The sequence below is a fragment of the Octodon degus genome, unplaced genomic scaffold (assembly GCF_000260255.1).
Source record: "Octodon degus isolate 3935 unplaced genomic scaffold, OctDeg1.0 scaffold00021, whole genome shotgun sequence".
Classification (NCBI taxonomy): Eukaryota; Metazoa; Chordata; class Mammalia; order Rodentia; family Octodontidae; genus Octodon; species Octodon degus.
The window spans coordinates 13,115,079-13,137,585 of record NW_004524597.1 but is presented as its reverse complement, the minus strand read 5'-3'; the positions used below and the strand labels follow the sequence as shown (position 1 = coordinate 13,137,585).

At 47.0% G+C, this 22,507-nt stretch overlaps 1 protein-coding gene across 4 annotated transcripts in view; it reads right to left on the bottom strand.

The window, feature by feature from the left end:
• Positions 1-22,507, bottom strand: part of Gnb1l (G protein subunit beta 1 like) — a 77,872-nt gene that overhangs the window by 4,912 nt on the left and 50,453 nt on the right. For all 4 annotated transcript variants that reach the window (XM_004628152.2, XM_023711843.1, XM_023711844.1 and 1 more), the window contains 3 exons: positions 18,897-19,059; positions 14,948-15,046; positions 10,830-11,045 (listed from right to left, as the gene is read on the bottom strand). In XM_004628152.2, coding sequence (XP_004628209.1) covers positions 10,830-11,045; positions 14,948-15,046; positions 18,897-19,059 — 478 coding nt within the window. The remainder of the gene's footprint in view (positions 1-10,829; positions 11,046-14,947; positions 15,047-18,896; positions 19,060-22,507) is intronic.

Below are 22,507 nucleotides of genomic sequence, written 5' to 3'. Positions count from 1 at the left end.
AACTGAGTTTCCTGCCAGCAACCACTGTTCAGAGCATGACAACAGACTTCAGAGTCTCTATTATAAATTATTTATACGGTCTACACATAAGCAGAAAAAACTGCTAAGCACACAAAGATGCAGGAATACATAATCTATTAGCATGGGGGAAAACCAGTTAACAGAAACTGACCACAGGACTGGGGAGATGGCTTGGTGATCTGCATGCCTGCCTGGCAAGTGCAAAGACCCAGGTTTAACCCCCAGTACTGCGTGCCATGCCAGCCCCAGAACCTGGGTACACTGTGCTGGCCACTGAAACAGGGTGTGGTGGCACATGCCTGTAACCCCAGTACCAGAGAAACTGAGATAGGAGGATCACTGAGCTGCACAGTGAGACCCTATACCAAATAAATAAAAGATTTTTAATTTTCTTTTTTAAAAGGAAACTGGGTACAGGATCTCAGGATAAACCCTGAGGGGATTTCACTGACCTTATCAGACCCAAAAGCTACAACTCTTATTGCATAGGTCCTGCTTTACCTTGGTCTTAACCATCCAGCAGAAAAGTATAAAAACGAAGTATAAGAAGTAAAGCCATGCTGTTATGTTGAGCTGTAGGGGACTCAGGTCAACAATTTCTGACATTGCCAGTGAAGCGGAAGACCCAATACTATTATGGACTACTGAACTCTTTTAGAATATTTTGCTGAGTTTACACACCTATAATATTTATTTAAATGACGGAACTAAACAAAAAAGGGGGATGCAGATGAATGTCCATTTTGTATCTGCGTATTCAAAATGGTTAGGATAGATATATAGTTACATTCTCTTAATGAATAGAAGGATTTGTTCTAATGGTGTTTGTAAATAGGATATCAAGTCCGCATCTTGTACAGCAATTAACCACTAGGAAGAATGTATGCAATGTGTTAATTATTGAAACTGTCCTACCAATTTGGTTTGAAACTGTCTCATTGCTATTTGTTTCTCAATAAAATGATGGAAAAATAAATAAATTAAAAAGGAAACTGATCATATATTAATTTAAAGAAAATGCAAGGAAAAGAAAATGCACTCAAATAATTGCAAAACAATTTATCTGGATGAGTATGCAGAGAAGTAGAAAAAAATTTCAGTACCAGGGATTAAACCCAGATCATTTGCACAGAGCTAGATCCACATCCTTTTCTCCTTCCTTCCTTCCTTCCTTCCTTCCTTCCTTCCTTCCTTCCTTCCTTCCTAAGATGGGGTTTGGTCAAATTACTAAATTCCCAGGCTGGACTTTAATTTGTGATCTTTCTGTCTCAGCTTCCCAGATTGGGATTACAAGCATGTACCACCATGCCCAGGAAGAAATACAAATTATAGAAAACACAGAACTGAAAATCTCAATAACTGGAATAAAATATTTATAGGACAGTGATAATAGCAGAATGAGAATTATTTTTTAAAATTGGTAAACTAGAAGACAGAGCAATAGAGATTATCTAAACTGAAGAAGAAAGAAGAAAAGATAAAAGGAAAATCAGTAAACAGAACCTCAGGGACCTAATGAAGCCACACAAAGTAGCAAAAATGAAAACGGGTAAGGAAAACATATGAAGAAATAATGGCTAAAATTTCCCATTTTAAAGATAAAAAGCTCAGCAAAACTCAATCAGGTTAAGAAAAGAAAATCTAAGAACAGTCATGGCAAACTACTGAAAACCACCGATAACCTTGGGCACAGCATGGAATCAGGCACACTATATACATACATGGGAATAATGAGAAGTTATCACAATTTCTCACTGAAACGACGGAACAACATCTTTAGTACAGTGTGTGTTCTTGGTTTTATTTTGTTTGTTTTGAGACAGGTCTTGCTAAGCAGTTCAGGTTGGCCTGGTAGTCCAGGCTGATCTTGAACTTGCAGCAATCCTCCTGCTTCAGGCTCCCAAGTGCTAAGATTATAGGTATGTGCCACTATACCAGGCTCAGTACAATTTTTTTATGGGGGGAGAGTACTGGGAATTAAGCATAGGACCTTGCACTTGCCAGGTAGGTGCTGTGCCACTGAGACATACTGCTGGCCCCAATAACATCTTTAAAGTACATGAAGAAAAATTTTTAAAAGTATCCCTAAATTCCATGGCTAGGGTTTGTAAAATAGGCAAAAGGGGCTGGAGGTGGAGCTCAGTAGTAAAACACATGCTTTATATCGTGAGGCCTCACGTTCAATCCCCAGCACCAAAAAATTGAGTTGATATAAGAAAGAAAACTAAATCAATGTCATTTTGCATTCTAGTGCCATTTTAAAGCTTAAGTTTCTGGATTTTTTTAAGTTTGTTTCTTGTAAATGTTGCCATAGTTACCTAACCGGATACCATTCTTTGCTTTGTCATAAGACCACTTGTTCTTTATGTAAAATGTCGAACACCCTTGTTCCTCTGTCACAAGCTAAACCCATGCTTTGTAGTATTTCTGTAGCTGCCCTAAATCATATCAGCACCATTGCTCCACCTACCCAACCAGGAATTAGACCGGGAACTAGGACTGTATAACTATTCTCCCCTCCTGCTCTTGGGGGTCAGCCCCTAATAAACTTGCTTGTCTCTGCATCTGGCCTCCAAGGGTGACTCAATTAAGTGCTTTTGCTGCAACAAAGGAAGAAAGGAAGGAAGGAAGGAAGGAAGGAAGGAAGGAAGGAAGGAAGGAAGGAAGGACGGACGGGAGGGAGGGAGGGAGGGAGGAAGGGAGGAGGGAAGGAGAAGAAGAAATAAAGGTATTATTGGATTTTTAAAAAAAAAAACCTAGCACTGCCCTCCCACACCAGCATAACAATACCAAAAAAAAAAAAAAAAAAGGGTAGTCTTACAGCAAAAGATTTAATTTCAGATAGAACTTGAACCTACAGGAAAGTGTCAGAAATGGTAAGCAGGTGAATAAATATAAAGTACTATGTTTTAGCCAGGCATGGTGATACACGTCTATAATCCAGCACTTTGGGAGACTGAAGCAGGAGGATCAAAAATTCAAGTCCAGCCTGAGCAATACTAAATTGACTCTTCTTAAGCAAAGGAGAGCTGGGGAAATGGCTCAGTGTGAAGACTCTGGGTTTAGTCCCTAGTACCACAAAATGAAACAAAAGTGCTTTAAAAATAATTTCATGATTTTTTTAAAAAGACAACTGATGATTTAAAGTGAAATTAATAAATACTATAAGGTAGAGTTTCTGATAAGTACAAAAATAAAATGTACAGCAATAGCAGCACAATGGGTAGGGAGGGCAGGTAAATGGAATGGTAATAGTAAATGGTTATTACGTTTGAAAGGTAGAACAGGGACAACATTGACTATATGTAGACTTTGAAAAGGATGCAACTTGTTAATCCATCAAGAAGAAAAATAACAAAGTCAAGTGTAGAAATGAAAGTCATGTACTATAGTAACAATTTTTGGTCAATGATGAACCATATACATGCTGGTACGTGCCATGGAGCCTAGATGCACACATACAGGTACAGTGTGCCACTGAGGTCTGTGTAAACATACTCTATGGCAGTGCTGGGAGTGTAGGACACATGTGCCACAGCAGGCTATCTGTCATAACTGAAAGCTCTAAAAGGTTCACCATCACTGCTCTATGATGTTTAAACAAGAATGAAAACATGTAAAGACACATTTCTCAGAACATATCCCATTATTACCTGACATGCAACTCTATCTGATTAACACAAAGGAAGGCAGGGAAGGAGCACAGAAGGGTCAAAACCAGAAGTAACATATGGAAAGCAAATATTAAGATACCAGACTTAATCCTAGATTTATAATTAGCTACATTAAATACACACAGATTACATGCTCCAATTAAAAGAGAGTGTCAGAAAAAAGATACAACTAACTACATGTTGTCTACAAAAGATATTTTTAAAATATAAAGAGATGAAAACCGATTGAAAATAGAAGCACAGGAAAAGATGTATCACGCAAAGGACAAGCCTAAGAAAGTTGACGGCACTACTCAGTGCCAGACCAACTGGATTTCAAGGCAAAAAACATCAAAAAAGATGGATGTTTCAGCTCAGTGGTTTCCTGGCATGTACAAGGCCTTGGCTTCAATCCTCAACAGGATAAACAAAGAAACAAAAAGAGGGATGAAGGAGAAAGCAGGGAAGAGAAGGACGAAGAGAGAGGAAAAAGAGAGACAGGCAGACAGACAGACAGACACAGAGACACAGACACAGTTTTCCTATTGAGAAAAGCTCACTGGTTATCTGTAGGAGACAGCCATCTGAAATGTTTACATACCAATGACAGAGCTTCAAAGATCATGAGCAAAATGGGCAGAATTAGAGGAAGAACAGGTGTGTTCATCGTCATAGAGATTTTAAGATCCTTCTAGCTAGCAGGTAAGAATACTGAAGACTTGAACTACAGACTGCCCTGAGTGACCTGGGTCATGCTGATAGAAGACTCCACCCAACAACTGCAGAACATCTGGTCTCTCCAAGTACATGTGGTTTATTCCCCAAGACTTGTGACAGGCCAAACACCAGCCTCTATAAATTTTTAAAAGCTAAACTTGTACAGGAAATATTTATTGACAACAGAATTAGTCAAATTAAAAATATCTACAAAAGTAACAAATATTTGGAAATTAACTAATACTTCTAAGGAACCTATGTGAAGAAATCACAAGAGAGAAAATACTTGGAACTCAATCAAAATGAAAATACAATGTGCTGAAATCTGCAGGGCAGATCCACAGTGGAAGGTATCTATGGTGGAGCTGACATATCCTCCTAGCTCAAGAGACAGAAACCAGAAATGTGGACCCCATACTTCCTTCTTGATGCACACTTGCATACCCCAGGGCCACCAAGAGATCTCACTGAGAGATAGCTAAACAATGTTTTGGGGCAAAAGTGTTTTGCAGAGATAATAAGCATTACTGAAAAAAAAAGGCCTGATTTATCAGGAATTAGCATATGACTAAGCTGGTTTCCAAATGCAAAAGGAAAAAAAAAAAAAATCAAGACAGCCAGTATGGTAGTGCTGTCCTGCAATCACAGCACTCAGAAGGCTGAGGCAAGAGTATCATCATGAGTTAGAGGCCAGTCTCGGCTACCTAAGTGAGGTCCAGGCCAGCCAGCACTACACAGTAAGACTGTCTTAAAAAAAAACCTAGCCAAACCAAACCAAGCCAGAACAGAACCTTGGGGAAAGGTAACAGGATGGGCACAGCACAACATTCACCTGCATCTTCAAGGCTCTGGCCACTGCATACCAGGTAGATATGTCTGACCCAGTATCTACTTGTGCAGATATGTATACAATAGCACTCAGCATTTTCTTTTCAAGCACATGTGGAATACTTATGCTAACTGGATGGGCCCCCTACATTTCAAAGAACTGATATCATTCAGACCTTGTTTTCTGACCACAATGTAATTAAGTTAAAATTAAAAAATTAAAAGATAACAAGGGCAAGGGTAGTTCCTGAACATGTGGAATCCTAAAAACACTCTTAATCAGCCCAGCAGGCAAAGAACAAACAAAAATGGGATCCCCTTACAAGTGAGAGGTAATGAAAACAATGACATCTTGTGGTGCAGGACCCAGCAAAAGATACCTGGTGGGAACACAGGCAAAGCAAGGCGGGGAGCCAGCAGGTGACATGTGCAGTGCAAATCAGAGCACTCTGGCAAACACAGAGAACACTGGAGGAAGGAAGAAGACAAAAAACCAGAAAGGATGAATCAGAAGAACACCAAACTTCAAGGATCAGCAAAGATAAGATGCGTCAGTAACAAAAAGAGAGTACTATGAATTGACAGATATTTATACACTCATCATAAAGAGCTACAAAATCATCTTTAAGAAAGTATCTTGAAAGTATTTCAGTATTCCTAAAAAATGCAACTTCTGATAAAATCAAACAAATAAGTCCAACAAGAAAACTGAACCTTTTCCACATAGAAAATTCCTGCCCACAGTGGAAAAAGAAAAGACTAACTCATGGCCACTCAGAAAGCAGATTCCTAGCCAGATTCCTTGGCATGGTAGAACATGACCCTAATCTTGGCACTCAGGAGGCTGAGGCAGGAGCGTAGGGGGATAGCCTAAACAGAAACAGTAATGAAAAAGAAGCAGATTTGTGATTGGGACATGCGGTTCAGTAGTAGAGCACTATCCTAGCAAGCATGAGGCCCTGGGTTTGACTGTCAGCACTGCAAAACAAATAAGGACTAGGATCCCTGCCCAGACTTATCCAGCAGTTGGGAGAGAAGGGAACGCTCACTTCCCAATTCTGGGTCTTCTGACACCACCACACCAACAGCAAGGACAAGCAGCAGAAAAGGTGCTGATACTGATCAGGCCACGGCCCTGAACTGCTCTGACTGAGCCAGCAGAGTAAGACAACATACTCTGTCGTATGCCTTTGTAGTGCTGTGGAGTGAACTGAAGACAGTCACACTACGATATCTCCAGTTCCTTTTTAAAATTTTTGTTTTGACATAAGGCCTTGCTAAGTTGCCCAGCTTGGGCTCCAGTCTTGAAATGCTTCGGCCTCAGACTGTCAGGGTGCTACGATAGTAGGAGTGCACCACCTTACTCAGCTGGACATTTTTCCCCCCTCTTAGACAGGATCTTGTTATGTTTCCCTGTCTAATCTTGAATTTTTGACCTCAGGCATTCCTCCTGTCTCAGCCTTCCAAATAGCTAGTACTACAGGCACGTGCCATTGCACTGGCCTTATTTGGTTGGTTTGGTATTAAAGAAAAAATATTGAACAAAGTAAGTCACTAAATTAATAGCATGGAAAAGTCATGAATCTGAGAGACACAATAAAAGCATTTGGTAAAATCAGTGCTCATCCATGATACAGATTTTTCCTTTATCCCTGAGTAGAATGGACCTGATGATATCCTGCCCATAACCTGCAGCAAACTTAGCCTGTCAGCACAACGCAGGCTGGACATCACATATCAGGTTTTGGTTCAGACCAGCATGCTCCTCACCTGAAGGAGAGACAAGAGCTATCTCTCCTCCAGTACCATGTCCCTCCTCTTCCCATACCTCAATTCCCACTCCAGAACTCACAGCCAAGGACTCCCATCAGTCTAATCTGCCCTTTATCTACCTCTCCAGGGTCCAGCTCCAATTCATGAGCTTGACAACACCCTCAGCCCACCAGCCCTGACCATCTCTCATGGCCCTGTTCTCTGACTGCCTGCTCTTCCCACCTACTGTTATTTCCATCAGGCAGAGTTCTGGCTCTGGGCTCTCTTGTGCTTCCTGCCTGTACTTGCACATAAGCTGGTGGACATGCTGCAAAATACGTGGCTGACAACTCTATGACCACAGGTCCCCAGTGTGCAAAGTACCCAGTTCTTGGGCCCCACTCTTTCCCTGCCACACCACATCTCTGCCCAACATGCACAGGCTGGCCTTGGAGCATCCCCACAATGCTGTAGTGCTTAGGTGTGGGTATTTGTATGATGCAAGGGCCCCTTCCATGGCTCCCAGCAACTATCACACTGCTAGCCCAAGACAACTAGTGGCTACGAACCAGACCAGCAGGCCGTTTGACATCATGTCATCCTTTTTTCTCCTATAAATGCTGTCCTGGGTCAGTGACAAAGAAGGAACCCGTGAGAGTAAAACAGTAGCCCTTGATGGAACCCACCCAGGGTCTTGTCCCAGGCTCCCTGCTATTTCTTCTCTATAAGAATTTCCTATCTATAATGCTTCCGAGAGGAGAGCTGCTTTCAAACCAGCACCCTGCTGCTGAGTACAGAGCCAAGGATCAGGAGAAAGAGTTCAGTGGAGCCCTGCACTTCAGTCTTCACAGGCAGGAGGTGGGTGCCAGGGAGAGGGTGGCCCACACCGGCTTTCTGAAACCTCCATGCAGTATCTGTACCTGCAAAGGGTTAAGATACCCAGCTCCTGCTCAGGGGTTTGGTTGTGCTAATCCAGCAGCTTGGTGGAAACAGCTACAATTCCATATCCATTGTAGCTGCTCTTAAAAATGGATGAGGGCATCAAGGCAGAGACAGACCATCAGCAGGACCAGGTTCCTGGGAGGCAAGAAGACACTAGAAGCCTGCTTGGGGACCTGGATAAACACCAGGCCCTGGGAAGATGCTGGGACAGTAGCAAGAGCCCTGTGACATGGACAGCAGGCTGGAGTGTGCCTCAATCCGGAGGCAATCCTTGTCTCTTGTTACAATGGACATGGTCATTCTAGGTGTGCAGAGAAGCTCTATTGCTACTATTTAAAGAGAAGTCTCCCTGGTGAGCTCGAGGAGAGGGAAGACAGGCTACTGCTCTGGTGCAGCTGGGATAGTGACTAAGTGCAATAAGTGGAGAGCATGGCAGGTTTGCTCCCAGCCCAGGGCTGACGGGGGTGGGGAAGCCTCATTATTACTTAAAGACCTAAAAATACTACTGGCTATAAATCAGTCCCTGCTTCAAGGCTGTGGGCCCTGTCCCAAGTGGATGAGGAAGGAACAGGGCCTGTGTACCACCTGTATCTGACGACAGCTGAGGCCCAAATCCGATGGCTAGCAGGAAAGCCACCTCAGTAAGGCAGGCAGGCAGCTCTGGTGTCACTAAGCGTCTCCAAGGTTCCCCCTGGGCACTGTCCTGAGCAGGTAGCCTTCTGGTCACTGCTATGGCCCCTTGCTGAGCCTTGGCCAGGACTGGGACCCTCCAGGAAAGATCTCTGGCCACCAGTGGCTCTTACAGCACATGACCTCAGGTGCCAGGAATGCACGGCATGGCCGCCATCTGGTTCTGATTACCCACGCTCTGCTGCAGGGAACCTCATCCACATCGCTGCTCCTAGTGCCTGCCTGGGAGAGACTGACTTGGGCTCAACAGAAGTTTCAACAAGAGGACACAAACAAGGTACATCTGTGCCTGTGTGGCTCTCAGGCCAAGGCAGACAGCCATACTGCAGTGTCGTGGCATGGGTGAGGATGCTTGTGGATACCAAGGACTCCAGGCTACCTCACCTGCTCCCAAGTGTTAAGGACTCTCACACAGCAAAGCAACTTGGATGCTTCTTCCCAGAGGCCTGAGATCTACCTCAAATTTCCAGAACCTCTGAGGATGTGACTGATGCCTTTGCCAGGTGGCACACAACTATAATCCTAGCACTCTCAGAGGTTGAGGCAAGAAGATCATAATTTAGAGCTCAGCTTGGGCAACTGAGTGACTTCAAAATAAAAAAAGGACTGGGGATGTAGCTCAGTACAAATGTCCTTGGATAAATTTCTAGGACCATATCAAGAGAAAGCAAGAGAAGAGAAACAGAAACAGAGAGAAGGAGGCCTTCATGCTCCCCCTAGGATTGTTCTCTATTCCCCCAGGAAACCCCCTGCCCAGTGCATGCTCAGTGGGGGTTGGGAGTGCCTCTCTTCTTCCTTTGATGTGTTTGGCTGAGCCAGGACCTACCCAGCAACCACCAACACCCCAACTACTTCCAGGCTAGAATCCCTGCCTTCCCTTCTGCTTTAACTTTCCAACTCATTTATTCCTGCTTTCCCCTTCTGCTTTAACTTTTCAATTCATTAGTAGAGTAAAAGTTCATCTTTGGACTGAAACATGCCCCATAAATTTAAGTCTTAAGTTCCAGCAGCTGTTCCCCAAACACTCCAGGAGAGGCCGAGCAGACATGAGCAGGATGGCTCTTTCCTGGGGCCTGGGGTGCAGAGAACTTAGGTGGGAGCTACACAACTCTTGGAGAAGCTGCCTGGCCCTCATCTCTTTGCAAAGTCAGGCCAATGACTGTTAACTCACAGTGGGACAAACGCAGGGGCCCAAGGAGCAGGAGGGAGGGGTGTGACGGAGAGACTCCCACTCACATCCATCAGGCGGGAAGTCAGAACCTGCAGATCCAGCACCCACAGGGACTCAGCCTCCAACTCTAAAAATGACCATCAGTATTATGGTTTATCTTTCCAAGGCCTCAGATACCCTTCCTTCCAGGTAGATGCACAAGAAGCTCTGCCTTTGATGCCAAGGTCTTCACTGACCTCTCCAGGACACTGAAGATGGACAGATGCATAGGCAGATGGGACAGGTTTACTGAGTTCACCATGCAGCACAGACTTGTCATGTGGGTGGTGCCCAGGAGGTGTAGATGCATGCCCTGCTTGCCTTGGATCCCACATTCCCATTCCTTCTCCTTACTGGGCTCAGCTGGGTGGGATCCTGCAGAGCTGTACTCTCCCATACCGTATGGAGTGAACCATGCAGGCTGGGTTCCCTGTGCTGAGCCCTGTGGTCAAAAATCCAGACATAGACACCAGGCCATCCTCAAGCCACACCAGCTGGGACAGCCCATAAGACATCCTGGGGAGATCTCCAGCAATCCTCACTGAACACCAAGGCCGCATGCCCCTGCCCATGGACTTTCTTGCTGGCAATGAGCTACAGCCTCCTAGGGCCAATTTGCAGATCACCATGGTTCTGTGAAACTTTCTACAGCTTCTTCTTCTTCTTCTTCTTTTTTTTTTTTTTTTGATTAATCAGTTCCTTACTGGCCAAATTCCTCTGGGTTTTCACAAAGGGGTTTGGGTCTGCCTGTACTCTACGTGCCTTTCTCTAGATGGACAAGACGTGACGGCTGTTAACCTGAGGTCTGGGAGAAACCCAAACCATGTGAAGGGCTGGCCCACATCCACGCCCCCTTCCTCCTGCAACAGCCTTGGACAGGCCCGCCTGCACCGCCTCCAAGTGATTAATTAGCCAGGGATCTGCGGCAGCTCCTCTTCATGCCTAAATATTGTTTCAGCCTATCAGACTGTTAGTGCAGAGTAGGATAAATGAGGCCCAGGGCCCAACACACTGACCTGTAGGGCCTGCTGGCCATCCAGGCTCCAGACAGTCAGAGCCTTCCCTGCAGAGCCAGAGACGCCTCGAGCCTTCTGAGAGTCGAAGTCAAAGCCCATGACGGGCTCCTCGTGGCAGGAGATACGGCTGCACACCTTCCGCTCCCAGACATCCCACAGGGCTATCGATCCGTCCTCATAGCCAGCCAGAAGGAAGGGGCGGGAACTGGACTCTGCCTGTGGGGAATAGCACAATGGTCAGCTCTCAGAAGGGCCTAGCTTCCAGTGAGTTTTAAGGACACAAGGCTCTGGAGAGAGGCAAAGGTGGTGCAGCACAGTCAGACAGCAATTTCCTATGCTTTCCATGGAGCCAACAGTCCTAAGACTCTGTGCCCCAATACATTCTATGTAGGCTTCCCTGGTGCCTGACACCACTGGCATAGGTCTGGCATGACCACTGACGTGTACCCAAGGGCCCCCAGGCCTCATGCGGCTACTTCTCATCAGCCCTAAGACCTGACACCTGCCAGCACTGGTTTATGCCTGAAAGGGGAGGCACTGGGCACCCACCAAGGCCTCAGGGGCTGTTAGGGACCCGTTATTCCTGCCTCCTCTCCTAGGCTGCAGACTTGAGGCCACTTTTGCTGAGGCTGGTCACCTGTCTAGAACCCCTGGTCAGGAAAATCACAAGCTCCATCTCTGTGAAAAATGAACTTTGTGTGCTCTGTCAACGTGGCTGCGGAAGCCCCCATCCCTGGAAGCCTGGTGCTTGTGGAACTCTAGCAGCTCTCGCTATCATGATGAATGAGGGTGAGGGTCAGAGGGCTCTGTGCCCTGGGCAGGCGCCTCGTTTATTTAGCCTCTGAAACAACTACAGAAGAGGAGTACTGCAGGATTCCAAGTCACTCTGGGGGACGTAGCCATCAGTCCTGGCACTAAGCAGAGGCCCAAGAGAAACCTCACATGGCTGAGCAAGCAAGCCTGATTTAGTCAGAGGCCCAGGGCATGTATTTAACCAATGGATGATATCTTCAACTGGCACGGGGTCCTCAGTGTCAGAGAGGTTGAGGCTGGGGGCTGTGTGATGAGAGCTGGGAAAACCATATCTGGATTGGAGGATGCCTGCCAGATGTGGGAAGGACACTGGGCTTGCACACGGGCACAGCAAACCTGTCAAGGAGGAGGCCATCACATGTCCCCAGAAATGGTATGATTATGTTCTGATAGTACTTCAAATTCACAGATACAAAACAGTAGAAGGAGGCTCTTGGAAGGAAGAATAAGGCTGCTATTCATCCTCTTGAGTGATTCCTCTCAGGCATCACCTGGAATTGTCCTCCTCTACTGCTGGAGCCCAAGCTGTGCCCTCTGACTGTGACCCTGAGATGCAGGACTGTCCTGGGTCCCCAAGTGTCCCCAGTGCCCCAAGATAGCCCTGCCTCTATCCTGCAGAAGGCCTGGCTGTGCAGCTGCACTGTTCCTATGCTTCTGTTACAGGGAAGAGCCCTCTGCTGATGTTTTACAGATCATTTGCTCAGAGAGAATTTGTTCAGGCTATGCCACACCCTTTCCATATGTGGATGGAGGGCACATTATACAGTCAGGCCATCCACATGACAGCACTCTGTGGGCAGGCACACCTCTCCAGATAGGTCACTCTGGGCAAGCAGGGTCAAAGCTTGGTATCCAAGGAAACGCCAAAGCCAGGTGGGAAAAATCTGGAACCCTCTGCAGCCTAAACAGGAACATATTAGCCTCTGCCACCAGGTATGGCCACCTGCTAGACCCTGCACTTAAGGATACAGGGTCACTCTTTAGGGCACTGTGCTCTGGTGGCACCCAGTCCCAATACTAGCAATTCTGGCTGAGGCTTCCTGTTGCCTTGCTTGTGGGACTCTTTCCTTCAGTGTTCTCTGAGCTGGTCTATAGGGACTCCTTTCATCACTGACATTGGTTCTGATCAGTCTCTGCATTATGCTGTGGCCTCTAAGTTCTAAGCATCATAGCTAATTCATGGTCTATGTATGACTATCTGTTTGCCATGGTTCTATGGTATAGATGGAGTCTTCAGCCTGTTCTAGAGGCGCTTGCTCTGTGGTTCCAGCCGCCTTGCTCTGCTGTACCTGGAGTCCCTACAGCCTCCCAGCAACAGATTCCACAGGTCAGACAGTGCTGGCACATGCTGCCCAACCTCTGTAGGCTGAGGACCTGAAGTCATCCCATCTGCTTTTTCTGGCTCCTCCCCTCTCCCTCAACTGAGACTTGGAAACAAAGACTTGCTCTGAAGCTCCTCCTGTCCCTTGGTATGCAGCATCTGGGATCCCCATGGGGAGCAGCCAACACTCTGCACCTTATTTTGGGTACATGACTGGGGGCTGCTCTGAGAGCTGGTGCCAGTGATGCTGCCTCAGGTCTGATTTACATCCTGGCCTTTTATGCAGTAATTATTCTAATAATACAGATTGGTTGTTTTGAGTTGGAAGATAAGAATAGACTAAATGTTACAGCAAAAACCCAAGTCTAGTCGCTTTGCCACTGTCAGATTAAGTTTATAACCTAGATCTACAGACTAGGGGAGAAAAAAGGAACATTTGAAGTTAATACAGGCTTTTCTTGAGGCTTCATGTTGCACCTATATTACCAACAAAACTGTGATTTGTCCTTCTGTCAACTATATTAATTACCTTAACAAGTTTGTACATCCCTTTCTACACATTTTTCTGCTGGAATTTTTACATGATTACACAACATCCCACATTTCCCAGGGAACAGAACAGGAGTGAGAGCAGTGGGGAGCTCCTGCCCCAGGACCTGACAGCACTATGGTCACCGCCTGGGGCACTTCTGCAGGGGCTGGCTGGGAGGTGTGTGTGTGGGATCTTCTCTCCCCAGGGACATACTCATGAGTCCTCAGAGAGTCCTGTCTGTCTAGACACATGGAGGACAGTGACCCAGGCTCTGCTGCAGTCCCTGAGATATGACCACAAATCTGCTGGCTCCAGAAGCTTTGTTATTTTAAGTTTAAGTCTCTACCATCTCAACCCCCCTGGGGCTTTTCTCTGAGGCTGAATGGCAGAGGCAGTGCCCAGGATCAGCTTATTGAGACCCTTTCAATTTGAACCTTCTCAATCAAGAAACTACAGAGGAGGAGCCAACTGGAAAGAAGGTCATCAGTCTTTCCTCTAACATTGACAAAGGAAAAGTAACTATGTGGATCTCTGGAAGGTTCTTCTTGGGCATGCAGACACCTCCTAACTTCATCTAATTCCTAAAGAGGCTTCCTGCTGACCAGAGCCCACCGAAGTACAGCTCTTAGCACTAAACAAAACCAGGAAGATGGTCCAGGGATCACCAACCACACCCGAGAGGGTCCTACTCGATGACTTACCCACCTTGGTTTCTGTACCTGAACAGGCTTAAGGCTAAGGCTTCTGGGATTCTTTGGAAACTAACACCCTAAACCATATGCTTTGCAGCCCGAGGCACAGATGACCCCAGGAGAAGAAACTTCACAGCTGAGCCAGCTGTGCTGGGAGCAGGCCTCACCTTGAGAAGGGCTGGGAGGATCCCTCCCAGATCCCAGCTGTGACTCCCACTTATACTCAGCTTTGGCTGCCAGCTCTGAAGTGCTCCTGACCTCCTCTAACATGAAACTATAATAGAAAAAGTAGGAAATGGCTTCAGGGAAAGTCACTGTGTTAAGCCCACTCTTACTTCTAAGAGGTAAAGTGGTAAGAAAAATTAATCCCAAGCATGGCAAAAGTGGTATGGGCTTGCCGAGATTAGTCAGCATTTTCTGTTCAGGCCTTGGCAGTTTGAGATCCAGGAAGACAGAAGAAGGGCACATGTCCCTCCCAAGTGGGCCATGCAGCTGATCTGCTTGCCCCTCCTCACTGCCACCAGCAGGAGGCATTCCAGAGGGAACAGCTGAGGATTTACAGGAGTCCTTTCAAAGCAGTAGCAGCTACCAGAGGAAGCAGTTTCAACCAAAGATACTGGGGCCACAGAAAGTGGCCTGCGCGTATTCTCTGAAGGGGGTCTTGCCTCACTGATCTGACGACAAATCAAACAATGAATGGGGCCTGACTCACAGCTGGCAGGCGTGGTTGCAGGGCGGGGCTGGCGTACGCTCACCTTACCTGCCACAGCCCCAGGCACATGGGCATGCCTGGCTTGGCATCTGCCTCCGGCTTCAGGGTGCACACTGACGTCTTGGATGGCATCTCCAGAATCTGAACCTGACAGTAAGAAAACAAGTTGATTTGGGCTGATGCCAAGTCAAGTTTGTGCTATACAAACAAGAGACTTTTAAGGCGATTAGCCAAGGTTGCAGCAAGTTTCTGTCTGCTCCTCTCCCTGTAAGACCTGGGAGCCGAGTCTCCTAATTAGGTTTTACAGCCTCATGGGCTTGGGCGCTGCAGGGCCATTGCACAACAAATACATGATTCCTGAGTGACCGGCCTGTCACAGACTGGTGACTGCCTTTGACTTCTCTTGATTTTACCATCAGAGAATAGTCCTGGCTTAGCCAGCCCTAATTTAGCCTGATCATTCTCCCTTCTCTGCTTACCTCCTTTCTCGATTTAGGTATTACTAGATACAAGAATCACTCTATGCATTCTATCAAATGCACAGGAGCACCTAAAACCCGCCATCAGCCTAAGAAATGAGCAAGATGCGGGCGCCAAGGGCAGCTCCATTTGGACCCTGGCTTTCCTGAATATCCAAGCTGCCTGGGTGCTAGGCCCTCCTGCATCTGGGCTGGAAGGTGTATCTAGTGGCCCAAATAGCCAACCCTCATAGGCCAGCCTATCAACTTGAGTGGGCTGCCCATCTACTCATCAGCCAAGCCAACTCTGCCCAGCACCATTCCTAGAAGATGGCCAAGGCTGTAAGGAGTAGACTTAGTCACTGAACACCACGGACAACTGGGCCTCTAGCTATCATATGTCCCTACATGCTTAGATTCCCTCAACCACCTAGTCAGCACGGGTACCCCCTCCTGCAAGCTCAGAGCAGCAGTGTGCTCACACATAACACTGGCCAGCTAAATGTTCCACTGCCTTGTGTTTGTGGTGTTGAGTAGTTCTACTGCCAGCTAGGCATGTCTGTGCCCTGTTACGACTCTGTAAACTGGGTAAGGGATGTTGGCCCAGAACTTCCCTGTCTATCAATAATGTGTCAAGAATATCAATGTGCAAAGCCAAACTTGAAAGAAAAGCTAGCCTGGGCATCCCCCTGGATTATCCATGAGGAGCCTGTGGTCCAGAGAGATTGGGATGTCAACTGGTTAGAACTCACGTTAGCTGGTCTGGCCTCTCAGATCAGGCTAGCAATAGTATATGAAGGGCCAGTATTTGGGCAGGTGAGAGCTACACTGATCTACATAGGAGAATGTGCCTGGGCCCCTGGTTCTGAGTTCTACATATGCCATATTCATGCTGGAGGGCTGTGTCCAGGCAACTTCCAGGCAGAGCAGAGACATAAACATGCAGCCTGGTCCTTCAGCTACAGAGTCCTATGGACATGCCCACTTCCAACAGATGGGCTAGGTTATGGTGTTCTCTGGGGATAGTGCTCTCACCAGGGTCCCCACAGTGGCTCAGCCCCTTTACCCCTGCTGTGCATCAGAGGACAGTTCACAGCTCGGTTGCACATGCTGCAAAAGTCTTGTACATATATAACACATACATGTACATAAGACATACAAAAGCATGGAGGTGTTCATGCACATGAACACACATGTATACATACACCTAATGCTGAGCTACATGGGGACTCTGATGAGAGCACTCTGCCAAGAGCCAGGAGAACTAAGGCGAGGTCAGAGCAACAAGAGACCCAGGAGAAGCCAGAGGTAGAGCTGAACCCCTCTCTGCTTTTTGCAGAACAATACAGACTTTATTAGCAGGTTTCTCCTTGTGGAATCAGTTATTGTCACTATGTGAGGAGCTATAGGTACAGAGCACAGCCTGCAGGGAATGGGCACCAGGGCAGTGTTGAGTTATGACCCAAATGCTGCAAGCAGAAGGACCTCTCAGTACACACACATTCCTGGGGTATCTGTGGAAAGACAGAAACCACAGGACACACAGTCTGCATAGGTTACAGTTTGTAACTGAGGGTTATCCTGACAGGAAGTCCCTTATGTGGCACTGCAGAGGGGCTTGTGGGGAAGGGGTCAGAAGGTGGGGGCAGGGCTTTGTATAGTAATCTCCTCTGGTTAGAAGAGGGGTGAGCCCTGAGGGCCTAAGTTGGGAAGTACAGGAGGGAATATAGGAACAGCAGTTCCTTGATGTGGCCTCTACATGCAGGAAAGTACAGAGCCCAGCTCCTGGCACCAAGCAGCAGGCACACAACCACCAGGCCCAGGCATCCCAATCCAGATTTCTGCTGTCAGAGAAGAAGCTTCTGGTCTTGCTGTAGTCAGAGCCTACAAACACTAGGCACTTCCCTCTGGCACACAACCCCAAGTTTTATTTCCAAAAGGAAAAAGTTGGGTTTGGGCAAGTGTGGCCACCCAGACGGCTGAGCAGGGCAGAAATATGCTCCCCAGGCATTGTCTGGGCATAGGCCAGCAATGCTTTTCCAGGGCGCAGTCCAGGCATATTCCAGGTGAGAATGTGGAAAACAACCATTTTCCCAGGACACGCAAGCTTCCCAGACTGGCTGCTCCTGAAAAATACCAATGCTGCCTGTACTAGGAGAACTAGGGGACAGGAAGCTGCTTAAAACCATGCAGGGCACATGGCCTCCAGCAAGGGAAGTACAGGCTAACCATGCACCAGCCAGTGGCCTGGGCCTGGCTGCGATGAGAGCACATGGAGGATGGCCAGCAGCACCACCCTTTGGAATGAACTCTCTCAAACCTCAGAATGGCATTTTGTGGGTCTGCAGCTGCAGAGAAGCTGGCACTGCCTGCTCCCGCCATCCAGGAAGAAGCATGCCCGTCCTTCTCACATTAATAAAACTTTTAACAGGTTTTTGGCAAATTGGCAAGAAAAGTGTATGTAGCTCCTAATTGGTGATTTAAATGTAATCATGAACAAATAAATGCCTGTTCCTATCTCATTATTTATGAACCGGCTCTGCTTGAAGACAAAAATGACTTCTTGAGTAGGGGCCAAGCCTAACTAAGTGCATAGGCTTGATCTGTCGGCACTGGTGAGAGCTTTCCTGCCTTGCACCACTGGCCACGAAAGACTATGAGCCTACAACAGACAGACAAGAGCCCCTTCCCAGCCTCCTGCCCCTGGAATAATGGTCCCACACACTTACCAAGCCTGACAGTCACCACTCTTCGGTCCTTTAACACTCTCCCCAGAAGCTGGACCTGTGGTCTTATCACCCCCACCCCTTTTAGGCTTTCCTCTACCCTGTCTTTCCATGTCCTACCTCTCCTTACATTTTGGGTACCCCTTCCTTGGTGGGCTCTGCTTCCTACAAAGGAAGGTGTGGATACCACTCTGCAACCTGACCAGTTGCATATCACTAATACCTCCTCCTGTCACTCTGACCTGAGTGCCACCAGTGACCTCCCTGCCTCCTTGAGTCCTCTCCTCTACACATTCCTCTACTCATCTGCTGTACTCGAGTTTACCAGGGCCTCAGTTTCTCAACTCCTGCCTCCTGCCAGTCACCCCAGTGTTCAACCCGCTTTGGTTTAAGTACTCAGGGGAATTCAGTGGTTACTCCTCCAACCATCCATGTGGCTTTAGGCCTGCATATTCAGCTACCCCTGGCTATTCTCCTCTATGAGTATTACTCCATTGGGTTCCAAGGCCTCCAAAGCAAGAGCCCCTCCTCTTGACTCCTTCTGATTCTCACCATTGTCCTGAAAGGATGACTCATCCTAGCTTACTTCACAGATAGCCAGGCCAAGGCAGAGCCAGGTGTGCAGCAGCCTAAAGCCACCAGAACTGCAGCCAGGCAGATGACCCCTATGCCTGCACACAGCAGCTTTCAGAGCCCTAGAGGCAGCCAGTTATGCCTCTTCACCAGGCATGCAGGACAAACACTTCTAATTAAGAGAAATCCAGCACCTAGTGCCTTCCAGAACAAAACATCATCAGGAGTGCTGGTCCTCACCTCATCAATGCCTTTCCCTGGCACTGCAAGCGTCCAGCGTGCCTGCCCCACAGCCAGAACAGAGCTCCTGCAGAAGCCCACACTTTCCAGGCATATGGAGTCCACAACGGCATTTCGGCCCTCTGCCAGGTCCCATAGGCACAGTCGCAGGTCCCGGCCCTGACTGTGAAAGCAAAAGGAAGAGGCTGTGAGACCCAATAAGCACATATGCACCATCCCAGACAAGTACTGAGCCCTCCTCTCAGCTCTTTAAGGTGAAGGTGGCCACATTTCTGGAGACAGCAGCTGTAGCAAGCATTACTGGACCATCCCAGGCTGGGAACCTTGGCTAGCAAGGGCCTTTTCACCTGGCACTTACACCTGAGTCTGCACCCAAGGTGCCCAATGCTAGGACTCACAGCACGCTGAAGACCTGGGTGCTTGGGCCCCTGACCAGCAGTGCATGGCCCTCCTGCTGTTCCCTATTCCACTGTTGCACCGCCCAGCCTCTCTCCCACCTTCCTTTCTTCTTTCTGTGAGTTAGGTTTAAAACTCCAGTAGTCTCACTCAGATCTTTTCTGAGGTGAATTTCAAACCTGTATTTATTTTAAAAACTCATACAAGAATGCTTACAACAGCTCTACCTATTATCACCCAAACAGGAGATAACCCTGCTATCTTCCAACAGGAGAACAGCCTGACCACACCATGGAATGCCACCAGCAAGAGAAAGAAGCCAACTGTTGGCCCATGCCACATTCTGGGGGAAGCTCAGAAAAGGTTGCTGAGTGCAAAAAAAAAAGACCTGAAAGGCTCCACTCTTGTGACATTCTAGAAAAGGCATGAAACAGGTAGAGAACCATGGAGAAAACTCCCCACGGTGGGCAGCTCTGACCCTGCAATGCAATAGCCTACTCTTGTAGTTGGGGGAAGCAGCTGCGGAACTCTGCATCTGCAAGACCCACAGAACTGCACACAGAAGGACCTTCATTGTACATGGCGAGCCTGAGAGTGACCAAACACTGACAAAGCAGATGACCCACTGCACTGTGAGGCAGGAAGGGAAGCTGATTTGAAGGGTCTGGGGAGTGTTTTGGCTGTCAGATGCTTTAAGGTCAAAGAGAAATGCAGAAATACAGTGGCCCAACTGCAAGTTGCTTGTTGTATCCAACCTGGTGGATATCTTGACCTATGTGGCTTGGAAGATAAGCAGTTTTCCCAAGAACTGTGTTGTCGGCAGAGGTTGCAACCTGGATTCAGCCCGGTTCCACTACCTGGTGGGGAAAAGGCTGGATGTGCACCCACTGAGCTGCCACAGCTGGATCCTTGGGGAGCACGGAGACTCCAGCGTCCCTGTGTGGAGTCACGTGAATGTTGCTGGTGTCACCCTGAAGAATCTGCACCCTGAGTTAGGAACTGATGGGGATAAGGAGCATTGGAAAGAGGTTCACAAAAAGGTGGTTGACAATGCTTATGAAGTGATCAAACTAAAAGGCTACACAGCCTGGGCCACTGGACTGTCAGTGGCAGATTTGGCAGAAAGTATAATGAAGAACCTTAGGAGGGTGCATCCAATTTCTACCATGATTAAAGGGCTCTATGGAAACAAGGATGATGTCTTCCTTAGTGTCCCTTGTGTCCTGCGACAGAATGGGATCTCTGATGTTGTGAAGGTGACTCTGACTCCTGAGGAAGAGGCATGTTTGAAGAAGAGCGTGGATACTCTGTGGTCGATCCAGAAGGAGCTGCAGTTTTAGAGTCTTCCAGTGTCACCATGTCACTGTCTAGGCTGCAGGAGGGTTTAGTTGCAGTTGTGCCAGTTGTCCTTTTCATCTGACATGTGATGGAAACAGCACTATTAGATGGCCTGGGAAAGCATCAGCTTCCAAAAGTTAGAAGTAGAAACAGTTCTCAGAACCCCACAGCTCTGTCCCGGTGCCGGATGCTGCTGCACTTGTAGTCCTGCTTAGTATGAAGTAGCCCAGCACCTCTGAGACCCCTCGCTGCGCAGGCTGTAGTTACTCTTCAGACAGATGTGTTACACAGCTTCACCCACCAAGCCTTGTCTGACCTTTCCCCAGCTGGTCACAGCCTGGGATCCAGTGCACAAATCCAATACTGCATGTCTTGTGCAAAACTGTCTTAAAGGGTTTTATTTTGTGTAATATATATATACATATAGTGTACATTGCCATATAACGTAAAAAGGTCTACTGGGCTGAACAGTGCAACCCAGTGTCATACCAACTACAATATGAAATAAACCTTGAACAGTGGGGAAAAAAAAGAAATACAGTGGCCCTAGTAGTGACTTGGTTTCTTTGTCTTTTCTTCTTCCTCTTCTTTATTTTATTTATTTATTTTGGTGGTATTAGAGATTAAACCCATGACTTTTGCACTGAGCTATATTCCCACTTTTCCCTTTCCCTTTTCCTTCCCCTCTTTCTTTTTTTTTCTTTCATTTTATTTATTTATTATTGTTTTTTAATGTATGTAGTACAGGGTCTACAGGGTCTCACTACTCAGATCAGACTCATAGTGATCTTCCTGTTTTCAGCCTCTCAAGTGCTGGGATTACAGGTGTGCACCACCACATCCAGTGTCAATCACCATCTCTATGTGTCCTGAGGACAGGGCCAGCATGGCATACAAGGGGATGGAGCCCAGTCCCTATGCCTGCCTAAGCAGGTACTTTAGTCCAGTGAGCTATTGGCCGGCCAGCTTGCTTTTTTTTTTTTTTTTTCCTTCCTTCCTTCCTTCCTTCCTTCCTTCCTTCCTTCCTTCCTTCTAAGTTACCCAGGCTGGGCTCAAACCTGTGATCCTCCTGCTTCCACCTCCCAGAATGCAGGGATGACAGGCATGTGCCACCACCACTGGTTTAGTTTCTCATGGAAAGAGAGGCAACCAGGTTTCTCAAGAAATAGTGATGCAAGGGTTGGGGTGAGGGAAGAAACCAAGGTGAGTTTTAAGCATCTTTCAAGGAGTACCAGAAAAAATTTAAAAAAAAAAAAAAAAGTAGTACCAGAAAAAAATAGAAGTACTTAAAAAATAAAGTAGAAGATAGTGGCACATCAAAAACACATAGGCCTGGGGCTGGGGATTTAGCTTAGTGGTAGAAAGCTTGTGTAGCAAGCTAGAAGCCCTGGGTTTAGTCCTCGGCACCAAAACAAAACAAAACAAAAAACCTCACTTAAAAAGACACAGGCCTCAAAGTTGAAAATATCTGAGTGATAAATGCAGGTGGTATCAAGATTTTAATCCAAAGAATTAAATAAGTCCCACAAGCCCATTTTCATGAGTAAACATATACCTGCATGGGGAAGAGGAGAAAAGCTTTCCTCACAGGTGTTTTCTCACAAGTGTAAATTGAAGTGAAATTCTAACAAAAGGGAAATATAGGGAAATGAGAGAAACTGAGAGTGCCCCCCAAAGGAAAGCTCCCATGAGACCATCCTAGTAGTAACCTGCAGCCAGAACCCACTGGTAAATGCTAACTCTGAGGAGAAATATGGTATTTATGCAGGCACAAATTGTCTCCCTCTCCAGATATCCTTAGTTAATAGTGCTGGATCCAACACTGCCCACATGTTCACAGACCTCTTGCCTTCAAGAGATGAAACTTAATTCTCCTC